Source organism: Macaca thibetana, chromosome 15 (assembly GCF_024542745.1).
Source record: "Macaca thibetana thibetana isolate TM-01 chromosome 15, ASM2454274v1, whole genome shotgun sequence".
Taxonomy (NCBI): domain Eukaryota; kingdom Metazoa; phylum Chordata; class Mammalia; order Primates; family Cercopithecidae; genus Macaca; species Macaca thibetana.
The window spans coordinates 104,962,504-104,983,528 of NC_065592.1; the positions used below are offsets into that span (position 1 = coordinate 104,962,504).

At 53.6% G+C, this 21,025-nt stretch overlaps 2 protein-coding genes across 7 annotated transcripts in view; both read left to right on the forward strand.

The window, feature by feature from the left end:
• SUSD3 (sushi domain containing 3) overlaps positions 1 to 21,025 on the forward strand; it is a 401,112-nt gene that overhangs the window by 325,931 nt on the left and 54,156 nt on the right. The window lies entirely within an intron of this gene.
• Positions 1 to 21,025, forward strand: part of FGD3 (FYVE, RhoGEF and PH domain containing 3) — an 88,857-nt gene that overhangs the window by 63,602 nt on the left and 4,230 nt on the right. For all 6 annotated transcript variants that reach the window (XM_050761550.1, XM_050761546.1, XM_050761551.1 and 3 more), the window contains exons 9-15: positions 1,397 to 1,543; positions 3,283 to 3,375; positions 6,149 to 6,228; positions 8,184 to 8,214; positions 8,670 to 8,777; positions 10,657 to 10,719; positions 18,935 to 19,057. In XM_050761550.1, coding sequence (XP_050617507.1) covers positions 1,397 to 1,543; positions 3,283 to 3,375; positions 6,149 to 6,228; positions 8,184 to 8,214; positions 8,670 to 8,777; positions 10,657 to 10,719; positions 18,935 to 19,057 — 645 coding nt within the window. The remainder of the gene's footprint in view (positions 1 to 1,396; positions 1,544 to 3,282; positions 3,376 to 6,148; positions 6,229 to 8,183; positions 8,215 to 8,669; positions 8,778 to 10,656; positions 10,720 to 18,934; positions 19,058 to 21,025) is intronic.

Sequence of the window (21,025 nt, forward strand, 5' to 3'; positions counted from 1 at the left end):
AGTGTCGGCCACGTGGTACCGTGGAACTCAGCCCTAGATGGCCTGAGCCCATGGCAACTTTTGTGTTCAAAAGCCTCAGCAAGGCCAGGCAGGGTGGCTCACGGCTGTACTCCCAGCACTTTGGGAGGCCGAGGCGGGCAAATCACTTGAGGTCAGGAGTTCGAGACCAGCCTGGCCAACATGGTGAAACCCATCTCTACTAAAAATACAAAAATTAGGCGTGGTGGCGCGCACCTGTAAGCCACTGGGTGTGGGGGAGCACTCCACATAGAATGCTCAGAACAGGACCTGGTGCAGGAAGTGTCAGTGCTCAGTGTTACTGTCATTCATTCACTCACTAAAGGTGCATTAGTCCCTTCATGGACTGGCTCTGTGCTCACCCAGCCCCCTAGGACATGACAGGTGCACACCCAGCCCTCCTACTGCACACCAGGTGCTTGCCCAGCCCTCCCAGTACATGCCAGGTGCATACAGTTCTCCACTATTAGACACTAGCTGCACACGCAGCCCCCCAGTACGTACCAGGTTCACACCCAGCCCCCGGTACACACCAGCTGCACACCCAGCCCCCAGTAGTGGGCAGGTGCACAGCCAGCTCCCCTGTGTATATACCAGGTACCTGCCCATTCCCCCAGTTCTCAAAAGACCCTCACCCCTACCCTGGTCTGCTCCTCTAAGCTCTCTGCTGCTGGCTCCTCTAGTGCCTCCCACACCCTGTGCCCACTTGCACCTACCTGCATTGGTGCCGGAGACAGAAGGGTCAGCCAAACCCACCTGCCTCCAGGGTATACAGGCTGAGATCACTCAGGTCCAAGGACGGGGCTTCTGAGGCACGGCAGGTCCAGACTCGGACACGTGACTGTTGTCGAGGTTGCTGCAGGCTCAGCTCTGCCTTCCGCTGCACTGGCATCCGGCTCAAAGCTGGGCCATGAGCTTTGACCTCGTCCCATCGCACTTCTGGGTGCTGGTTACCCACGTGACCACCCCAGCAGTCACCATGGCCAGGGAAAGGTGACATATGGATTGTCCGAGTCTGGGTCTCAGACACTCAACTGACCTCTCTGTGCCTCAGTTTCCTTGTCTGTAAAATGACGATAACAATGGCACTCACCTCACTAGGTGAGTTAAAACGTGTATCATATGTAGAACAGCACCTGGCTCACAGCATGGTTAGCTCTGTTGCTGTTTATCATTGTTACTATGTTCTGCATGGCGAACTCCTAGTCATCCTTCAATACTCAACTCAAACATCACTCTGATTTCCCTCCCACCCCTGTCAGTAGCTCATTGTCCTCTCTGGATTCTGAGCCACAGTTGCAGGGAAGGGCTCCGCGTATCTCTAGGTTACCAGCCACTTTCACAGACCTTTGGTGCCTGAGCCCCATGTCTCTTGCAGGAGAAAATGCACAAGCTCTTGGAGGTGTACGAGCAGCTGGGTGGGGAAGAGGACATTGTCAACCCGGCCAATGAGCTGATCAAGGAGGGCCAAATCCAGAAGCTGTCAGCCAAGAACGGCACCGCCCAGGACCGCCACCTCTTCCTGGTGAGCCTGGCTCCTGCCAGCCCAGCCGCAGAGCCTCCCTTGCCATTTGTCTCAAGCCCAGGGCAGTGCCAGCAGGGCTCTGGCTGCCCAAGGACATGGCTCTTCTGTGGCCTCTCCTACTGGGACTCTGGCTCCCTCTCAGACCCTCAGCATCCCTTCCCTAGCCACAGGGAGCCTCGCTTCTCCACATCCAGACACCAGACTTTTGCCAGCGGCTTCTCCCCATTTGCTGCAAATATCTCATTGTTTAATCCCTCAGAGCCAATACCTCTTTCCTCCCCAGAATTGAGCAGACTCCAGCTTGTAGCAACCAGGAGAGCACAGAGAACTGTAGCAGCAAATCATGTTTTCAACTATTCCTAAGCCAAACCCTGGCCGGGAGGGAGGGGAAGGCGGAATGGAAGTGTAATTCGAGACCCACCCCGGGTGCCGTGGCGCAGTAGAAACAGATATGGTTCTTCTTTCCTCCTCTATTTTCCTCTAGCTTCTAATTCTCCTTAAATAAACAATTATTTCTTTGAAAGTTTTTTTTTAAGTTTTTAAAAATTATGTTAACTAAAACTCATTTTTGCTTTACAATTCTGAGTTTTGACTAATACAGTTGTGACCACAATCAAGTTACAGAACAGTTTTTTGGTTTTTGTTTTTTTTTTTTTAAGACACAGTCTCGCTCTGTCTCCCAGGCTGGAGTGCAGTGGCTCAATCTCGGCTCACTGTAACCTCCACCTCCCGGGTTTAAGCAATCGTCCTGCCTCAGCCTCCCGAGTAGCTGGGATTACAGGCACGTGCCACCACACCGGCTAATTTTTGTATTTTTAGTAGACACAGGGTTCACCATGTTGGCCAGGCTGCTCTCGAACTCCTGACCTCAGGTGATCCACCCACCCAAAGTGCTGGGATTACAGGTGTGAGCCACTGCGCCTGGCCAAGTTACAGAACAGTTTGATCACTGCCCCCCTCCCACCAAAATTCCCTTGTCCCACCCCTTTGTGGGCAAGTGCTCCCCTGCCCTGGCAACCATGGATCTCTTCTTTGTTGCTAGAATTTTGCCTTTCCTGAATGTCACATCAATGCCATGAGATGAGTCTGGCTCCTTTAGCTCCCCATGTGGGTTTGAGAGATTCATCCGTTTTGGTGAATGTATCAGTAGCTCATTCAAAAGTTTTGGTTTGGCTGGATGTGGTGGCTCACGCCTGTAATCCCAGCACTTTGGGAGGCTGAGGTGGGCGGATCACCTGAGGTCAGGAGTTCGAGACCAGCCTGGCCAACATAGTGAAACCCCATCTCTACTAAAAATATAAAAATTAGCCAGGCGTGGTAGCACCTGCCTGTAATTCCAGCTACTCGGAAGGCTGAGGCAGGAAAAGCTCTTAAATACGGGAGGTGGAGGTTGCAGTGAGCCAAGATTGTGCCATTGCACTTCAGCCTGGGCAACAAGAGCAAGACTCCGTCTCAAAAAAAAAAAAAAAAAAAAAAAAAATTTGTTTTTTTGATTATACAATTAGCTCATATTCATGGTTTAAAAATTTAAAAATAGAAATGAACAAAAATAAAGCTAGTGACTAGAGTCTCCTCACTCAAAGATGTAACCGTAGTTAAAATTACTGCACATATCTTTTAAAAATATTTTTCACTTTATAACATTAAAAAAAATGAAAAGATCTCATGAAGCTCACTGGGGCTCTTGGGGGTGGCCTGCGGGCAGCTCCCGTTCCTCACCTGTGCCATCCCTCTTGCAGTTCAACAGCATGATCCTTTACTGCGTGCCCAAGCTACGGCTCATGGGCCAGAAGTTCAGCGTCCGGGAGAAGATGGACATCTCAGGCCTTCAGGTGGGTGAGCTCCTCCATCTCAAACCTGTACCCCTGGAAGGGGCACTGAGCAGGGCTGGGAACACCGGGCTCTGGCTGCTGAGACACTCACCTCTGTGCAGCCTGGCACCCCTGCCTGCTTTTCCAAGCCACAGACCCCATCTGTGACCAAGGCATCGTCTCAGTCCTGGTGCCCCAGGCCGGAAGGGCAGGATTCCATCCCTCTCTGCTTCGCCCACCTGCCACGTTGCTGCCAACTCCCCTTTCTGCAGAGCCTTGGAGGATGCAGGGGGCAGTAGGGATGGCACCAGGACCTGGACCGAACCCTGTCACCTCTAAGACTGGGACTCGGGGCCCTATTTACAAACAAAAACATGAAGCCCAGGGTTGCAGGGAGAAATCCTGGCTGGGGCAAGGGCCTGCTTCCCTTCCCTGGTTCCTGGGTCCCGAGCTCTTTCCTGTCCTCCTGCACCGGAGCTGGGGGAGGGTTCCAGGCAGATCTGTAGAATGGTCCAGAATGACTTTTTTTTTTTGAGACGGAGTCTCGCTCTGTCGCCTAGGCTGGAGTGCAATGGCGTGATCTTGGCTCACTGTAATCTCCACCTCCTGGGTTTGTTGGAACCGAACTGTCGATTCCTTCCTGGGCAGGGGTCGCCGCGAAGGATCACCGACACGAGATTCACAGCAGAGAGTTATTTATTACTAGCGCGCTAGGGTCCCAAGTTCTAAGTTGGCCCTGGGACCCCGAGTGCTTGTAACAGGTTGTTTATATAGGCAAACACAAGTTCAAACACAGCTTAAGGCGCGAAATTCAAACAAAGCTTTAGGCGCGTGGTAATTGGGTCTAGCTATGGCCTGAGCAAGGTGTCTTGTTCTAATTGGTTAGAGCAGGACCTTATGAGGTTTTTTTTTCTTGGAGTTGCTGATTCCGGGAACTTCGAGGCAGGGTGGGACCCCCGGAATTGGCAGGGTGGGACCCCATGGGGTTGTTTCCCGGAATTGGCAGGGTGGGACCCTATCAGGGTGGGACCCTATCCAGGCAGGGTGGGACCCTATCCAGAGCCACCTGGTGTTAATTTTTTCTATGTGAGGCCTAGTTTCTAAGTTTTATGAGGCCTAGTTTCAGGTTCAAGGGATTCTCCTGCCTCACCCTCGCGAGCAGCTCCAATTACAGGTGCACGCCACCATGCCCAACTAATTTTTGTATTTTTAGTAGAGACGGGATTTCGCCATGTTTGCCAGGCTGGTCTCGAACTCCTGACCTTGTGATCCACCCACCTCAGCCTCCCAAAGTGCTGGGATTACAGGCGTGAGCCACCGCGCCCAGCCTAGTTAGTCATTATTTTTAATGGTAGTTCTTAACCTGGAGTACAATGGCGTGATCTCGGCTCACTGCAATCTCCACCTCCTGGGTTCAAGGGATTCTCCTGCCTCACCCTCCCGAGTAGTTGTGATTATAGGTGCATGCCACCATGCCCAGCCAATTTTTGTATTTTTAGTAGAGACAGGGTTTCACCATGTTGGTCAGGCTGTTCTCAAACTCTTGACCTCATGATCCACCCGCCTCAGCCTCCCAAAGTGCTGGGATTACAGGCGTCAGCCACCATGCCCAGCCATGACTGATTTTTTATAGAGAAACACTAGAAAAGTGGTTTCTTCTAACTACTGTAAAAAGCCAGGCATGTAGTTTTAGTGGCTCACGCCTACAATCCTAGCACTTTGGGAGGCTGAGGCAGGAGGATCACTTGAACCCAGTTCAGGACCAGCCTTGGCAATGTAGTAAAACTGTGTCTCTATAAAAAATAAAAAATTAGCCAGGCATGGTGGTGCACATCTCTATTTCCAGCTACTTGGGAGGCTGAGGTGGGAGGATTGCTTGAGCCCAGGAGGTCAAGGCTGCATGATTGTGCCACTCACTGCACTCCAGCTTGGCTGACAGGGCAAGACCCTGTCTCAAAAATAACTTAAAAAAAATAATAAAACAACCTTAAAAAAAGGTATTTTCTCTAGTTAGTCTTTTATTTCTTAACCCGAATTCAGAGAATTTCAAGGTAAGACGGGATTTTTGGTGGCATTAAGCAAATGACTACATATTTTGATTTAGCAAATGTTTTTGGAGCACCCATTCATTCAAAGCCCTCTCAACTCCCACTGCAATGAGACACGGAATAGGTGTGAGCTACCGCGCCCAGCCGTGGTCTCTGTGGTCTCATCCTGATGGAAGAGGATGGAATTTGAGGCTGTGGTTCTGTGAAGAAGTGACCCCATTTTCATTAGTTCTGGGCACGCATTGTCCTATTTACATCTCATCTCAGGGCGCACCTGCTCAGGGGCGCAGACTCTACAGGGTGGCTAAGGCCATCCTTGCTCTTCTCATCAGGTCCCTTTCCATCCTAAGGGGACGTGGCTGCTGTAGGGGGGCAGTGCCAGTGGTGCCTGTGGGGAATGGCTTGGCTTCGAGGAGGATGGATGGGGGCGACATGGGGAGGAAACCTGACAGGCTGGGTGTCGGGGGATGGATTTGGTCAGCAGAGTTCCAAGCACAGAAGATGAGCGGTCGCAGCTGTGTCTGAGCAGGGTGGGAGGCCCGCTGTTCCCGGTGGACCAGCTCATGCAGCAGCCACGGTGACCTGGGCCTCTGCGCCCCTCTCCCTGAGCACTGTGGGGCTGCAGGCTCACCTCTGCTACCTCCTCGGGGAAACACTTCTAAAGTCAGAAAACGTGAGGCTGGAGTTAAGGACCCGCTAAAATGACCAGCTGGGGTTTGCTTTGTTCTTTGTTCTTGCCCCTTCAGGTGCAGGATATCGTCAAGCCGAACACAGCACATACATTTATCATAACGGGAAGGAAAAGGTCCCTGGAGCTGCAGACGCGGTACGGAACGGGCTGTTTCTAGTGAATGTCTTTGACCTCATGTCTTCTTTTTCTAAACTGGATAACCTGCAATATATTTTTATTTATGTATGGCTTAAAATTTAACAGTACTCTTACCCAAACACCAGGGTGCCGTCTAGGTCCTGCTGCTTGCTGCACAGAAAGCCAATCACTGAGATGATTATTGCCAAGGAAGAAGCTTTAATTGGCCAAGGAGATGGGAACTCCGTCTCAAATCCATCTCCCTGACCAGCTAAAACTAGGGACACATACAGCAGGGAAGAAATGTAACAATGTGTAAGAAAACAGGAACTGGGGGGGCAAGGAAGCAATCATGATGGATAAAGGGTCTGGGCATCTCATTGTCTGGATGTGGTGACCTGGTGAGTTTCAGTCCGTTGATGGTTTTTTTGAGAGGCCTTAAGGTTACTGAGGAAGGAACTCAGATAAAACAAATGTTAACTTTCTTTTTTTTTTTTTTTTTTTTTTTTTGAGACGGAGTCTCGCTCTGTCGCCCAGGCTGGAGTGCAGTGGCCGGATCTCAGCTCACTGCAAGCTCCGCCTCCCGGGTTCACGCCATTCTCCGGCCTCAGCCTCCCGAGTAGCTGGGACTACAGGCGCCCGCCACCTCGCCCGGCTAGTTTTTTGTATTTCTTAATAGAGACGGGGTTTCACCGTGTTAGCCAGGATGGTTTCGATCTCCTGACCTCGTGATCCGCCCGTCTCGGCCTCCCAAAGTGCTGGGATTACAGGCTTGAGCCACCGCGCCCGGCCAAAACAAATGTTAACTTTCAAGCTTGAAGACTGGAAGGGTCAATTTGTATGTTTATCGGAAGAACTATCGATAGGATGATCAGGGCCCTTTCAGTACCAAGGGAAGTTGATGAAAATTAAGCCTCTGCCCACCTCCTGTTCAGCAGGCCCAGCACATTCTTAGTCCTCTCTTGAGTATTCTTCTAGGATTTTCTTTTCTTTCTTTTTTTTTTGAGACAGAGTTTCGCTCTTGTTGCCCAGGCTGGAGTGCAGTGGCGCAATCTCAGTTCACGGCAACCTCTGCCTCCCAGGTTTAAGTGATTCTCCTGCCTCAGCCTCCTGGGTAGCTGGGATTACAGGCGCCCGTCACCACACCTGGCTAATTTCTTGTTTGAGTGAAACCCCAGCGGGGTTTCACCATGTTGGCCAGGCTGGTCTCGCACTCTTGACCTCAAGTGATCCACCCACCGACTTGGGCTCCCAAAGTGCTGGGATTACAGGTGTTAGCCACTGCGCCTGGCCCCTTCTAGGATTTTCTATGCACATGCACCTGTATCTACGTTTTAAATCACAGATGGCTGTTTATACCTGTCCTGCATCTTGCTTTTTCACTTAATTTGTCAAGAATCATCCCATATCTGCACACCATTCCTAAAGCAACATAATTTTCCATTAATGATCATTAGCTAGTTCCCACTGACGAGGACCTGGGCTCCTCCTGAACCTGGCCATCACAAATGGTGCTGCAAGCAGTGTCCTTGTTTTTAGGTGTTTCTGCATATGTGTAGTTGTAGCCATCAGATAGATTGCTGACGTAGAATTGCTGGTCACAGGGTAGTGCATCTGTTTGAAATTTTGGTGGCTGTTGTCATACTACCCTTTAAGGTGATGTCAGGCTGTGCTCTGACTAGCCATATATGGGAGTTCTGTTCTCCCACAGCCCACCAACAGTGGGATCTTCGTAATGACCCATTATGGTCCAAGGAGGCATTGAATTACAGCCACTGCAGAGGGCTCCACGTGGCTCACCTGGCCCCACCAGGCCACAAGTGTTTTGAGGCCCTTGGGGACAATCTTCCCATCCTTGAGCTGCGTTGACAAGCCAGTGCGTGGCTCGGGTGTGCTGCAGGGCTGAGAGAGGGCTGGTCATTTAGAGTCAGTATCCAAGACTGGATTAATACAAGACTGTTTTGGTTTTATAGGACAGAGGAAGAGAAGAAAGAATGGATTCAGGTGAAGCTTCTAAACTTGTAAAGTAACCAAACGACCAAGTGATTGAACAGTAAGGCCATTTATGTTGGGACAGAGGGTGGGGGCCCCGGCCTCCGGGACTGCTGGCCCTGTGCTGCACCCTGCAGGGATGCAGTGACCACACTGTGCCTTCATAAGCACCTTCAGATGTCACAGGCCTTTCAACCCATTCATTTGTTTGAGAGCCCCCAAATAAACATGAACAGGCCTGGTGGAGTCACAGGCCAGGTTCCCCGCTCAGGGTGGATCTCCTCAATCTGGACAGCTCGAAGGGGAGACCACATCATTGGTAGCAGGGAAAGGAGATGGCCAGTGGCCTGGGCATTGTTCCGGGAACGCCAGGGCCCGTCCTCGGGACAGAGGCAGGCGTATCCTTCCTGCGGGTAGCGTCCTCCCACACCCCTTGATGGTCCTCCCTGTTGTGTTGCTGTGTCCAGATCATCCAGGCCACCATTGAGAAGCACAAGCAGAACAGTGAGACCTTCAAGGCTTTCGGTGGCGCCTTCAGCCAGGATGAGGACCCCAGCCTCTCTCCAGACGTGCCTGTGAGTCAGTGGCCCGGGGTGCAGAGGGGCCTCCAGGGGACAGGCTGCCTGCGGAGAGCAGAAGGCGCTGGCATCTGGGTGGACAGCCCGACCTCCAGGCTTTCCTCCTGCTGTACCAGGGACCAGGACAGCGGGCGCTCCCTTGCGTTAAAAGAAAAACTTCGGACAAATTAAATGTAACAATTTAATTGAGCAAACAACTATTCGTGGATGGGACAGCACCTGCCCCCTACAACCCTTGAGACCAGAATAGGTCCAGAGAGCCTCCTCTGCTGCTGTGTGGTCGGAGAGGATGTATGGACAGAAAAGGGAAAGTGAAGCCCAGAAGCAGCTGGGTTGGTTACAGCTCCGCGTTTGCCGTGTTTGACGTGGTTTGAAGCGTCGGCCACCTTTCCATGGCAGCTTTAGACTGAACTTAATTTCACCCCTACCCACCCTCCACTAAGTGCCTGCTGCAGCCTGCTGGGCCCCAGGCCCGTGGTCAGTGCCCAGGTGGGCGGGAAAGCAGGATGTGGCCGTGGAGGAAGTGCTCCCGCATGACCTGTTTGGTTGTCTGGTGCCTTCTGCACAGCATCCTATGCACCAAGGAATGTTACATCATCCCCATGGAAACTGAGTCTCAGAGAAGCTCGGTGACATGGGTTGTGGACCCGGCGTCACAGGGCTGTGGTGCACTGCCCACATACCACTCTGGCCCAGGACGGCCCATGACTGCAGACACCTTTCTGTGACTGTATTTTCCCCCCAGTGCCCCCATGCCCTGGGAGATGGTGGCTCAGAGCCCCTTGGGGGAAGCAGTAGGAGCATCTCACTCCCCATCCTCATGTGGAGCTGCCCCAAGGGCCCAGGGGGATTTCATGTGGAGACTTAGGCTGGGAAAGAGGCAGGGCTACAGGGTCCTTGCCCAGAAGCCTGGCCAGGGAGTCAGGGCTGCAGCCCCAGGACCAAGCCTCGGCCATTTCTCCCCGCTGGGCTTCCCTGGAGTCAGGGAGAGAGGATTGGGTGAGGAGGCTGATGTCTGCCCACTGCAAGGAAGGCCCTGGAGACACTGGCCCTGGACAAGGCATAGGGGTTGGAACTGTAGCAAGGACACATCCGGGGAGGCACCCAGGAGAGATGCTGCCCTGAGCCCTATGCCAGGCCCTCTGCTCCAGCCTTCACGGGGGTACCGGGCATGACTCAGAGTTAGGGTGCCCCAACTCTCGCCGCCTGACCCAGACCCCGCAGGCCCGAATCCCAACTCCAGGCTGGCTCTGCCCTCTGTACCACCTCCATGGGTCTGCCTGGCACAGCCCACCTCCCCCATATCCACTTCATATTTGTATCAAGTCCACTAGGTTTTTTCTGCTTTCTGCATTCACTTTGTAAGAACTTTGCATCATCCAGAAAGGAAGAGTCCTGGGACTGCCTTGAGTGGAGGTGACCTGGGAATGTGAGACACTGAGCCTGGCTGTCCTTAAAGCTGGCCAAGCCCTTTCTATCCAGAGGCTGAGCCCAGAGCCTCACTCTGCTGAGAAAGTGGGGGCTGCAGAGACTCTCCACAAAGAGCCCTGGAGGATGAGAGAGAACCCAAAGGGACCCTCCTCACTGGGTGACTTGGTGTGAATTAGAGCCCCTGATCAGGGTGGGCCAAAGGGAGGCGTCACCCACCAGCCACCCACCACACTGGCAGATGCTCCTAGGAGAGGCCTCCAGCTCAGGCCAGGCCCAGGGAGGAAGCAGCTTCCCCAAAGGCACAGCAAATCCTAGGCCTGGGAATTCCTGCTCCTGAGCCTGCCCTCAATGCATGGGGGTGCTGGGGGCTTCAGGAACTGTCCCCGCTGCACAGGGGCTGTGTGGCCCTGGAACTCCTCTCACTCGGCCTCTGTGTCCCTTCCAGATCACGAGCACCAGCCCTCTGGAGTCTGTGGTGACCACCGAAGGCGGTTCAGGTGCAGCAGGGGTAAGTGCCATATGCTCAGCGGTCAGCAGGGGTGAGAGGCGGAGCAGGGGGTCAGACCAGGATGACCTGTAGGGAAGATGGAGAGGGAGGGTCAGACCGGGGCCTCCTGGAGGCTGAGGGCTGAGGGGCCAGCCTGTCCTGCTCACTGTGCCTGGGGGCCTGGGTGTGTGGAGGTAAAGCCATGTCTGAGTCCAGGCTCTGATGACTTGTGTGGTCACTGCAGAGGACTCTGTGAGGCAGGCACGCGGAGGCCTGTCAATGTGGGGATGTCCATTACCTAGTTGGAGGTGGTCACACAGCTGGGCACACATGTGAGAATCCTCTGAGCTCCAGGTGAACATTTCTGCTCTTAACATGTGTGAATCGTCCCATAAAGCGTGTATTGACAGTGCAAGGTCCTCAGGAGGCTCAGTAACACAGAGGACTGCTTAGTCCTTCACCCCAAGCTGCGGCCAGGGAGGCCTGAGCCTCCCTGCCTCTCCCCGTCTGTGTTCTCTTGTGCCTTATGGCAGCCAGCCCACAAGGGTGCTGCTCCGGCCAGGCAGGCTGTGTCCACGCACCCGCCTGCCAGGGGATGTGCTGTAGGAACTGGGATGAGGCCTGCCTCCTCCATTTAATCCGGGAAGTTAAAGAGGATGAGGGCCAAGAGCATCTGTACTGGAGCCATCATCATTGGCGCCCAGGCCCGGCACTCACCGATGCTGACAGCAACATCACCCTGGAGCACCCCATGTGGCTGCTGCACCCAGACGCGGGAGGGCAATTCTCCAGGCGCTTCGCCTTCCCCTATGCTGTGCAGGCTCAGAAATGACGTGGCCCCAGATGGCTGCCCTAGCCCCACCCCAGACAGGGGTCTGTCCAAGTGGGCTGGCCGCTGGCCGCCGCCTCCCATGACCTGAACTTTACCAGGCCCCACCCATCGTGATCTGGGCTGGCCCGGCGTTGGGAAACCATGAAGAAACTCAGGAGGCCTCGGGAAGGATGTAGTGCTTCGGAGGCACAATGGAGTGCGCAGGCGTGGGGGGACTTCCAAATACATCCCAACAGGCAAGAGGAGAGACCCCCAGATTCACAAAGCACAGCCACCTGGCCTCTGCAGAGCAGACAGGCACCCTGCAGGGACAGCTTATTAACACTAAAATGAGGAAGTCTGACAGCCTGCGGGGAAGTGGTCCCCTGGCCTCCTAGGAGAAAATCTCCTCTCACTTGTCTCTCCTTCTGTCTGGCCTCACCCTGCTTCCTGGCCACCCTCCCTGGAGATGCCCTGGGCTCCCCTTGCCCTGCCAGGCCCCAGGGATTTGACATCTGCTGTTTGCTCTGTCCAAGTCTATGAAGCCCCGTAGCCTGCCCCAGGGGTCCCTGATAAAAATGTCTCAGTGACAGGAGTCTGCCCGTCGGCAACTTGGTTTTTTTTGAGACGGCGTCTCATTCTGTTGCCCAGGCTGGAGTGCAGTGGCGTGATCTCAGCTCACTTCAAGCTCTGCCTCCCGGCTTTACACACCATTCTCCTGCCTCAGCCTCCTGTAGTAGCTGGGACTACAGGCGCCTGCCACCACGCCCGGCTAATTTTTTGTATATATATATATTTTTTTTCAGTAGAGATGGGGTTTCACTGTGTTAGCCAGGCTGGTCTCGATCTCCTGACCTCGTAATCTGCCCTCCTTGGCCTCCCAAAGTGCTGGGATTACAGGTGTGAGCCACTGCACCCAGCCTTTTTTTTTTTTTTTTGAGACGAAGTGTCGCTGTGTCACCCAGGCTGGAGTGCAGTGGCACAATCTCGGCTCACTGCAACCTCCACTTCCCAGGTCCAAGCAATCCTCCTGCCTCAGCTCCCGAGTAGCTGGGACTACAGGTGCCGCCACCACACCCAGCTAATTTTTTATATTTTTAGTAGAGACGGGGTTTCACCATGTTGGCCAGGATGGTCTCAATCTCTTGACCTCATGATCTGCCCACCTCAGCTGGGATTACAGGCGAGAGCCACCATGCCCGGCCTGACGGGAATCCGCCCATCAGCAACTTTTCATATCGCCAGCAGTAAGTGAGAGGCTGGCTGTGCCCCAGACTCACAGAGCTCTTCAGTCCCTTTTCTGGAGCAGTAAGGAAAGTTATGAAAAGCAATGTGTCCTCATGGTGTGAGTGCAGCCACAGAAGCGTGAGCTGCCCACCGTGGACACACAATCTCAGGGTCACAGTGGGGACGTGACAGCCCACACCCGTGTGTATGAGGCACTGCCTGATCAGCCCCACTGCCTGGCATCCCACAGCCAGGGCAGGCATCCCTGACAGTTTCCATGGTGACGTCCTGGCACAGAGCACTGCCTCCCACACATACAGCTCACGTAAGGAGTGAGCTAGGCTGGCCTCCGCTCGATGACCCTCCATGTCCAGCCCCAGGCCCTGGGCCAGGCTTATGGAGGCATCCATGGTCACAGTCCCGCCGCAGAGGCATCAAGACTCAGTGAGAGCCACCTGTCCTTTGTGAGTGCGTCTGTCCTGTGTGTGAGCCCACAGGCCCTGGAGAGGCACCTTCAGTGTCTTGGGGAGGCAAGGAAGCAGAAGTGGGTGGAGGCCACGTGCTGAGGGAGGCCCTGGGTGGGCAGGACCTGGGTGGGCTGTAGAAACAGCAGGAGCCCGGGCCTGGCTGAGGGGATCCACACAGGGTGTCTGAGTGTGGTCCTGGGGAGTCGAACCCTGGGTTGGTGCCTGGACAGGAGAATGTTCTAGCTGGAAGAACCTGCAAGGCCATGGTTTAAAATGTTTTCACTTGTGGGAAGACACAGCTTGGAGATGGCCTTGGAGCAGGGCTTTGAGGCGCTGCTGGCCACACAGGCAATGCCCCTATTGGTCCCCTGCTTCCATCACAGGCGAGAAGGCAACTGGGGCTCGGGGCCTCAGTCAGTGTCCGGGCATCTGCTGGACCAGGCTGTGGCCAGCAGACCCGCTGTGCCTCCATGGGTGCGCCCAGCTGGGTGGACAGTGCCGCCTGCCCCACTCCCTGTACTTCCCCTGGCTCAGGGCCCAGCTGCCTCAGGTTCTGCAGCAGCCCAGGGAGCCAGGTGCTCAGGGCCACAATTCCAGTTCCAGTCTCTTGTCTCTGTCCCTTACCCACACCAAGCCAGGGCTGGGCCCACGACAGACCACCGAACAACAGACCTCAGCTCCAGCCCAGGGCCCCACGGCGTCCCTACCCCCAGTGGATGTGGCCTGACCTGGCCGTGTGTTCCTCACTGGTGGCTTCCTGTGAGCAAAAACAGCAGAGTTGAGACTGTGGTGGGAGCTGGGACAGCTCAGTGTCGGCGTCGAGCTGCACAGGGTGAATGTGGTGTGATGGAGGTGAGCTCAGTGTGCATTTTACAAAGCACTCAAAAGCAAGTTCATCCTCTTATCCACAACAGTGATTTTTGCTACAGTATACCAAACTTAAACTTACTTCCTGAGCCCGATTTCTTCAGTGGTATAGTCCCTGTAAGCCCCTTTCCTAAGAGAAGCTACGCCCAAGCCAGGAAGTTTTGCAAGGGGCCTTGCAGAATTCAAAGGCTTCCCTGATGGGCAAGCATCAAGTTGCTCTTAACAGAAACACAAAATGTCAGAATCCGGAAGGTCTCTTAGGGTCTCAGACCCACCGTGGGTGACACATGAACCCCTCCAAGGTGCCAGCGAGGCATCAGAGGGCACCCTCGACAGGGCAGTGCCAGGGCCTCTTCTCAGGCACTGCTCCTTCTCAGGCACTGCCCCTCCTGGGACAAGGCCGCACCCTGTGTCTACCCTCGGGGCTCCAGGGCAAGGCTGTCACGAGGGGCATGGCCTCAGGCCTCAGCCCAGCCACCCTCCTGTCGGAACAGCCCCAGGCAGTACCTGTGCCCCACAGCCCACGTCCCCTGCTGGGTCATTTCTAGTATCTGATGAAACTGACTTGTTTTCATCAGGGCCACTTACTGGGCTCCAATTCTATGTAACTCAGCTGTGCCCCCCATTCCTGGATGTGCAGCTCAATTTACTCAAGAAAAATTGCTGGAGGGGGCAGCCCTGTTGACGCTTGGTGGAGACCACTTTCTGGGTTAACGCTGGTGTGTTTTGGGCACTTTGGGGGTGAAGTCACTCAGTCAGATACTGAGGAAGCCACAGTTCTCCATCTTCCTGGAGAGACTTGGGCCCAGCTTTTCTGGTATCCTGACATACACAACGAAAACCTGAGCTCCCTTCTTTGGGTCAACCTGTGTGGTAACTTCATCCACAAAGGGGCATGTGCACGGCCGAGAGACCATCCCTGGCTACTCAGATGGGCCTCTTGCCCCTCAGCCACTGGGTCATGCCTACAGATTCTGCCACACCTTGATGACGGGAGCTGGAGGGTTGGCCTCGGTGGGCTGTGGGCCTCAGCTCCATGGGAGCTGGTGCAGGGCCAGGACCCACCCCGAGTGCTCAGCTCAGCTCCATAGCTGAGAAGAATTGCCAGATAAAGGAAGCCAGTGGGACTCCCGGCACTGCCCCAGCCCTGAGCCACACTCGCTGCTTCCAGAATTGTCATCTGTCCCTTCACTGGGACCTGGTCCCCGCTGGTCTTCAAAGGCCAAGCTCTTGCTGTGCACCCAGCCCCGCAGGTACCTGTCCTCCTACATGGCTGTTCTTCACTCCTCCAGCCCCTGCTGCCCCCTGCCCCATGGGCATGCCGTGTGCTATTCTCAGCTGCTATGCAGTGCTGCCCCTGGGTGCCGTGGCAGGGGTCCCCCTTCTGGGGTCCTCACGAGCAGGCAGTTCTGGGCTGAGGTGCACATCGGGGCCGCCCTTCCACCAATCCCAGCCTCTCTGGATGCCCACCTGGAGAACAGGTTTTCACTACCAGGTCAGTGATGCCCATTCCCCGCCTAGTGTGCTTGGAGCCCCCACTGGGGTCTTGAGCATAAGAAAAACTGCAGAAGGAGCTGAGGCCGCCTCACCTGTGTCTTTGGCACAAGGCCCATTCATCAGAGGTGCTGGGGGCTGCAGCACAGTGAGTGAGCGTCCCTGTCACCCTCAAAGGAGCCAGCCCTGCCCTTGGGTTCCTGTGCCAAACCGGCCGGGTGCTTGGGGGACCTGCAGGTGGGCCAGTGAAGGGGGACCACAGACCAGGCCACACAGCTGGAAGTGCCCGGCCAGAATGTGCCCGGAGGCACTGGTGTCCATGTGTTTTGGCTGCCAGAACAAAATACTACCTGAGGCTGAAGTCTGAGATCAAGGTGTGGGCAGGGCTGGTTTCTCCTGAGGCCTCTCCTTGGCTTGGAGATGTCAGTTTCCTCCCTGTGTCCACACACGGTCTTCTCTCTGTCTCTGTGTCCTCATCTCTTCTTACAAAGACACCAGTAACATTGAATCAGTGCCCAACCGAAGACCTCATTTTAACTTAGTGTCTCTTTAAACACCCTGTCTCCAAATATAGTCACATTTTCAGAGATACTGGGAATTAAATTTTCAACATATGAATCCGGGGGGACACAGTTCAGCCCATCCCAGCCTCCAATGCTTATGCCCAATCTGAGCCACCCTTTTCTTGCTTCTTCACCCTCAACCAGTTCAGTTCATCTTTTTCTTTCTTTCTTTTTTTTTTTTTTTTTTTTATTTTTTGAGTTGGGATGTCATGTCCTCCAGGCTGGAGTGTGGTGGTGTGATCACAACTCACTGTAGCCTCAACCTCCCGGGCTCAAGTGATCCTCCCACCTAAGCCCCCCACATATCTGGGACTGCAGGCACATGCCACCACGGCGCTAATTTTTTGAATTTTTGTTGAGACACAGGGTCTCACTATGTTGCCCAGATTGGTCTCGAACTTCTGGCCTCAAGCAACCCTCCCGCCTCCCAAAGTGCTGGAATTACATGCGCAAGCCACGGCGCCTGGCCCTTTCTCCTTGAACCTGAAGAGTTTCTGTTAAATTTTTTTTAAGTGTATGTTGTTCAGCGTTTTCCTATGGCAGTTTTGGACCCACACAAGTGGCGATAACTGCAGTGAGCGTCCCTCCCCAGCTCCAGACACCTCAGTCTGGTGCTGTTCTTACGGCCCCTTGGCCCCCAGCCCCGCCACACACACACACACACACACACACACACACACACACACACACACTTCTGTTTACTGTATTTTTTTTTTTTTTTTTTTTTTTTGAGACGGAGTCTCACTCTGTCGCCCAGGCTGGAGTGCAGTGGCTGGATCTCAGCTCACTGCAAATTCTGCCCCCCGGGTTCACACTATTCTCCTGCCTCAGCCTCCCGAGTAGCTGGGACTACAGGCGCCCGCCACCTCGCCCGGCTAGTTTTTTGTATTTTGTAGTAGAGACAGGGTTTCACCGTGTTAGCCAGGATGGTCTCGATCTCCTGACCTTGTGATCTGCCCGTCTCGGCCTCCCAAAGTGCTGGGATTACAGGCGTGAGCCACCGCGCCCGGCCTTCTGTTTACTGTAATATTTTAAAGCCTATCCCAGACCTGTTTTTATTCTGTGCAGCTATACTAATGGTTAGCTTATTTTAGGTAATTTTCTTTTAAACAGAAAAAAAAAAAAAAAGAAAAGAAAGAAAAACACCACCTGCGGGCTTCAGTTTCCCTGACTGGAGAGGCCGAGATCAACATTTCTAGGGGCAGCTCCAGCTCTGACATCCTGGGGAGCGGGAGACATAGCTTTGCCTTTTCCTAAAGTCTTAAGGGTGTTTTCTGCGCCCATAACAAAGTATCTCAAGGGAGGCGCCTCCTCCCCAGAGAGGAAATGCTGGGTGTGGACCAAGCTTCAAAAGCCCAGGAAGTTATTTCATCAAATGATGAGGCCTTTCCAGGGCTGCAGGCTATAACATGAAAGGGTAATTAGCTTCACCGGGGCCTATTGTGGGGTGGGGGGAGCAGGGAGGGATAGCATTAGGAGATATACCTAATGTAAATGATGAGTTAATGGGTGCAGCACACCAACATGGCACATGTGTACATATGTAACAAACCTACACGTTGTGCACATGTACCCTAGAACTTAAAAAATACATAAAAAAAAAAAAATTCACAAGTTGAAAAAAAGAAAGGGTAATTAGCCACTTGCCAAAGTGGCGGTTTTATGTACTGTGATGAGGCTTAGGGCCCAGGGACCAGTCACTCATCCCATTTTACAGGTGAGGAAACTGAGGCTTAGAAAGGAGAGGTGAGTCATCCAGGGTCTCATGGCTGACAGGAGGCAGGAGCCTGGGGTCTCTCCACCTTGCACGGTTCATAATCAGACAGGGAAACCAAGGCTGGGCTGGGCAGCCCCAGGATACACCTGCTGCAGCCTCCACACCACCTTCCTCTATAGGCAGTTCAGGCAACAGGAGACAGAGGGAGGTACAGCTCTTCATGGCTTCCTCACATGTCCTCCCAGATGTTTTTTTGAGTCTCGCTCTGTTGCCCAGGCTGGAGAGCAATGGTGCGATCTTGACTCACTGCATCACTGCAACCTCCGCCTCCTGGGTTGAAGCGATTCTCCTGCCTCAGCCTCCCGAGTAGCTGGGATTACAGGCACCCACTACCACTGCCACTACCACACCCTGCTATATTTTTGTATTTTTTTTTAGTAGAGACGGGGTTTCACCATGTTGGCCAGGCTGGTCTCAAACTCCTGACCTCAAGTGATCTGCCCGCCTCAGCCTCCCAAAGTGCTGGGATTACAGGTGTGAGCCACTGCCTCCAGCCTCCCCCTAAAATGTTGCCATGCTTGTCTGCACACTCAGGCATGTGGGTGTACACCTATATTCATCCATGTGGCATGCCTGGAGGGTGTGGCCCCCCGGTGCCCAGTATAGAGCAGGCATGTGGCCACATGGCTCGGGTTGCGGGCAGGGGTGCCTCTGTCCCCAAGGCTGCAGGCCGTGGCTGTGCTGCCCACTGCCCACCCTAGTAAGCGCTGTGTTCCTCAGCTGTGGCTCCTTTCAATAGTTTCTCAGATGCACCAGATAAAGTCATTGGCCAGGTTGTTCCAAACATGAAGATCTTGACCCACTTACAATCTTTACTCGGTGCAATGGGCACAGGCAGTCGCTTGGGGGGTGAGGGAGGGAAGAGAGACGGGGCCGACTTGGCTCTTCACTTCATTCCCTTCTGCATGTTCCACTTTTTGCCTTGAGCCTGTGTGGCTTTTACAGTCACGAGAGCTGCCACTCCACTGCCGTGTGGGGTAGGGTGCACACATGACTCGGAAGCTGATGGCATCTATTTGCCTCCTTGTAGCTCGAGCCCAGAAAACTATCCTCTAAGACCAGACGTGACAAGGAGAAGCAGAGCTGTAAGAGCTGTGGCGAGACCTTCAACTCCATCACGAAGAGGAGGCATCACTGCAAGCTATGCGGGGCGGTGAGTCCCAGGAGAGGGGGACAGGGACAGGAGGCCACTCTGCTCCGACAGAGCAGCTGAGTCCTCACCAGCAGCACACCAGCCCTGCACAGAAGAGCTTCCTGATCCTGGCTCATGGATATAGATGCCCTTGAGTGCAAAACTGTCCTGTCCAAAGTAGAATCTGATCACTTTTCTCTGGTCAGCTCTGGTGTTCAACAAACACTCCTTGTGGTTGGAAAAGTGCTGGATTGGGAACCACAGAACCCCTAGCTGGGTGACCTTGAGAACAAGGAGATGATAGTCCTCATTCCTTGCAGGGTGTATTGGAGATGGGTGAAGGGTGTGGCTGTGCTAGGAGCTTTGCCCCAGCGCTCTAGTGGTGCTGAAGGCCTGGTGGGCCCATGTGATGAAGCAGTGCCTCCAACTGGCACCCCAGCTGCACACCATCTCCATTCCCCTCACTCCAAAGCCCTTTCTCCTGAGAGTGGAGAAAATTCAATGCTTAATGTTGAATGTAAAAGTATCGCTGAGGAAGGAACTGATGATTTAAGTATCTTTAGGTTAAGAGGTTAAAGTTGAATCTATGTCAGCAACTGGATCTCAACACAGAATTCTTTGGTGTTTTTCCAAAGGGCGCCAGCAACTTGTGCCTGAAGCAGTTGGTGTTACTTGTCATACCTTTGCCACATGGCGGGAGGCAGCAGGGGGAGGGGAATAAGTGGATGAGTCCTTGGAAGGATGGATGATGGATGGATAGGTGGGTAGAAGGATGGATGAAAGGATGAGTGGATGGAGAGGTGGGTGAATGGATAGGTAGATGGATGGATGGATGGATGGATGGATGGATGGATGGATGGATGGATGGATGGATGGGGAGATGGATGGAGGGATGGATGGATAGGTGGGTAGTTAGATAAATGGCATATGGAAGTGTGAATGGAAGTGGATATATAGGAAGTATAAATGGATGACTAGAGAATTGATGGATGGATGGATGAATATACAAATAGTTGGATGGCATACAGAAGTATGGATGGATGGATGAAGGATAGATGGTAGAGGATGGATAGATGAATGGTTGGATGGATGGATGAATGGATGAGTGGATAATGAATGGGTGGGTGGAGGGATGGATGGGTGGATGAAGGGATGATGGATGGATGGATGATGGATGGATGAATGGATGGTAGAGGATGGATGGGCAGGTAAGTGTGAAATGTGATCTGTACCTCTTAAAGAACTCTCAGTTTGGGGCCCAGTTTATACTCCAGAATTGGGGGATTTAACTTAAACCTGGTTTCCCCATCAGACCTGAGGAGAATCTGTTGCTTTAAGAGCCATCCTCAGAATATATGGCCAGGCCCCTGCTCAGCTCTAGGCCTCAGGCTTTGTGACCACTCAGGATCAGAAGCTGCAGCCTCTGTTAATCTTCTTTGGAGTGGGCGTCCTCATGGCCAACCTGGACTTCCCCGCACAGCAGAGGTGGCTCGGTGCCCTCACTGACGTCACTGCATCTCCATGTCAGCCTGCTGGGGCTTAGCTTTCATTGCCTTGGTTTGCCCAGTATTCCTGCTTCCTCACACAAGAAGTGATAGAGAAAAGATAAATTCCAAAAATAAATAAAATCCTCGTAAAAGTAGGACTCCAGAACAGGGTGCCTTCCATCTACTTAAAAAGCGCAATCTCCCCGCTGCTGTGGCTCCTGAGACCTTCGATATGAGCTCAGTGTTTGAGTGCCGTGGTCCCTTAGCAGCCGGTGCCCGCAGGTTTAGGTTCAAACTAGAATTTCCCAAGGTTTGAACAAGGATCTCCAAGTCCTCTGCAATATTCGGTACACGGGGCAGGATGGAACAGGAGAAGCAGATGCAGAAGTGGGTGTGGGTGGCCCTGAGGCAGCAGGAGCCTCTGTGTGCTGGGAAAAGGATCCAGCAGAGGGAGGGGGACCGAGGCAGAGAGAGACAGGACCACCGACGGGACGCAGCTGGA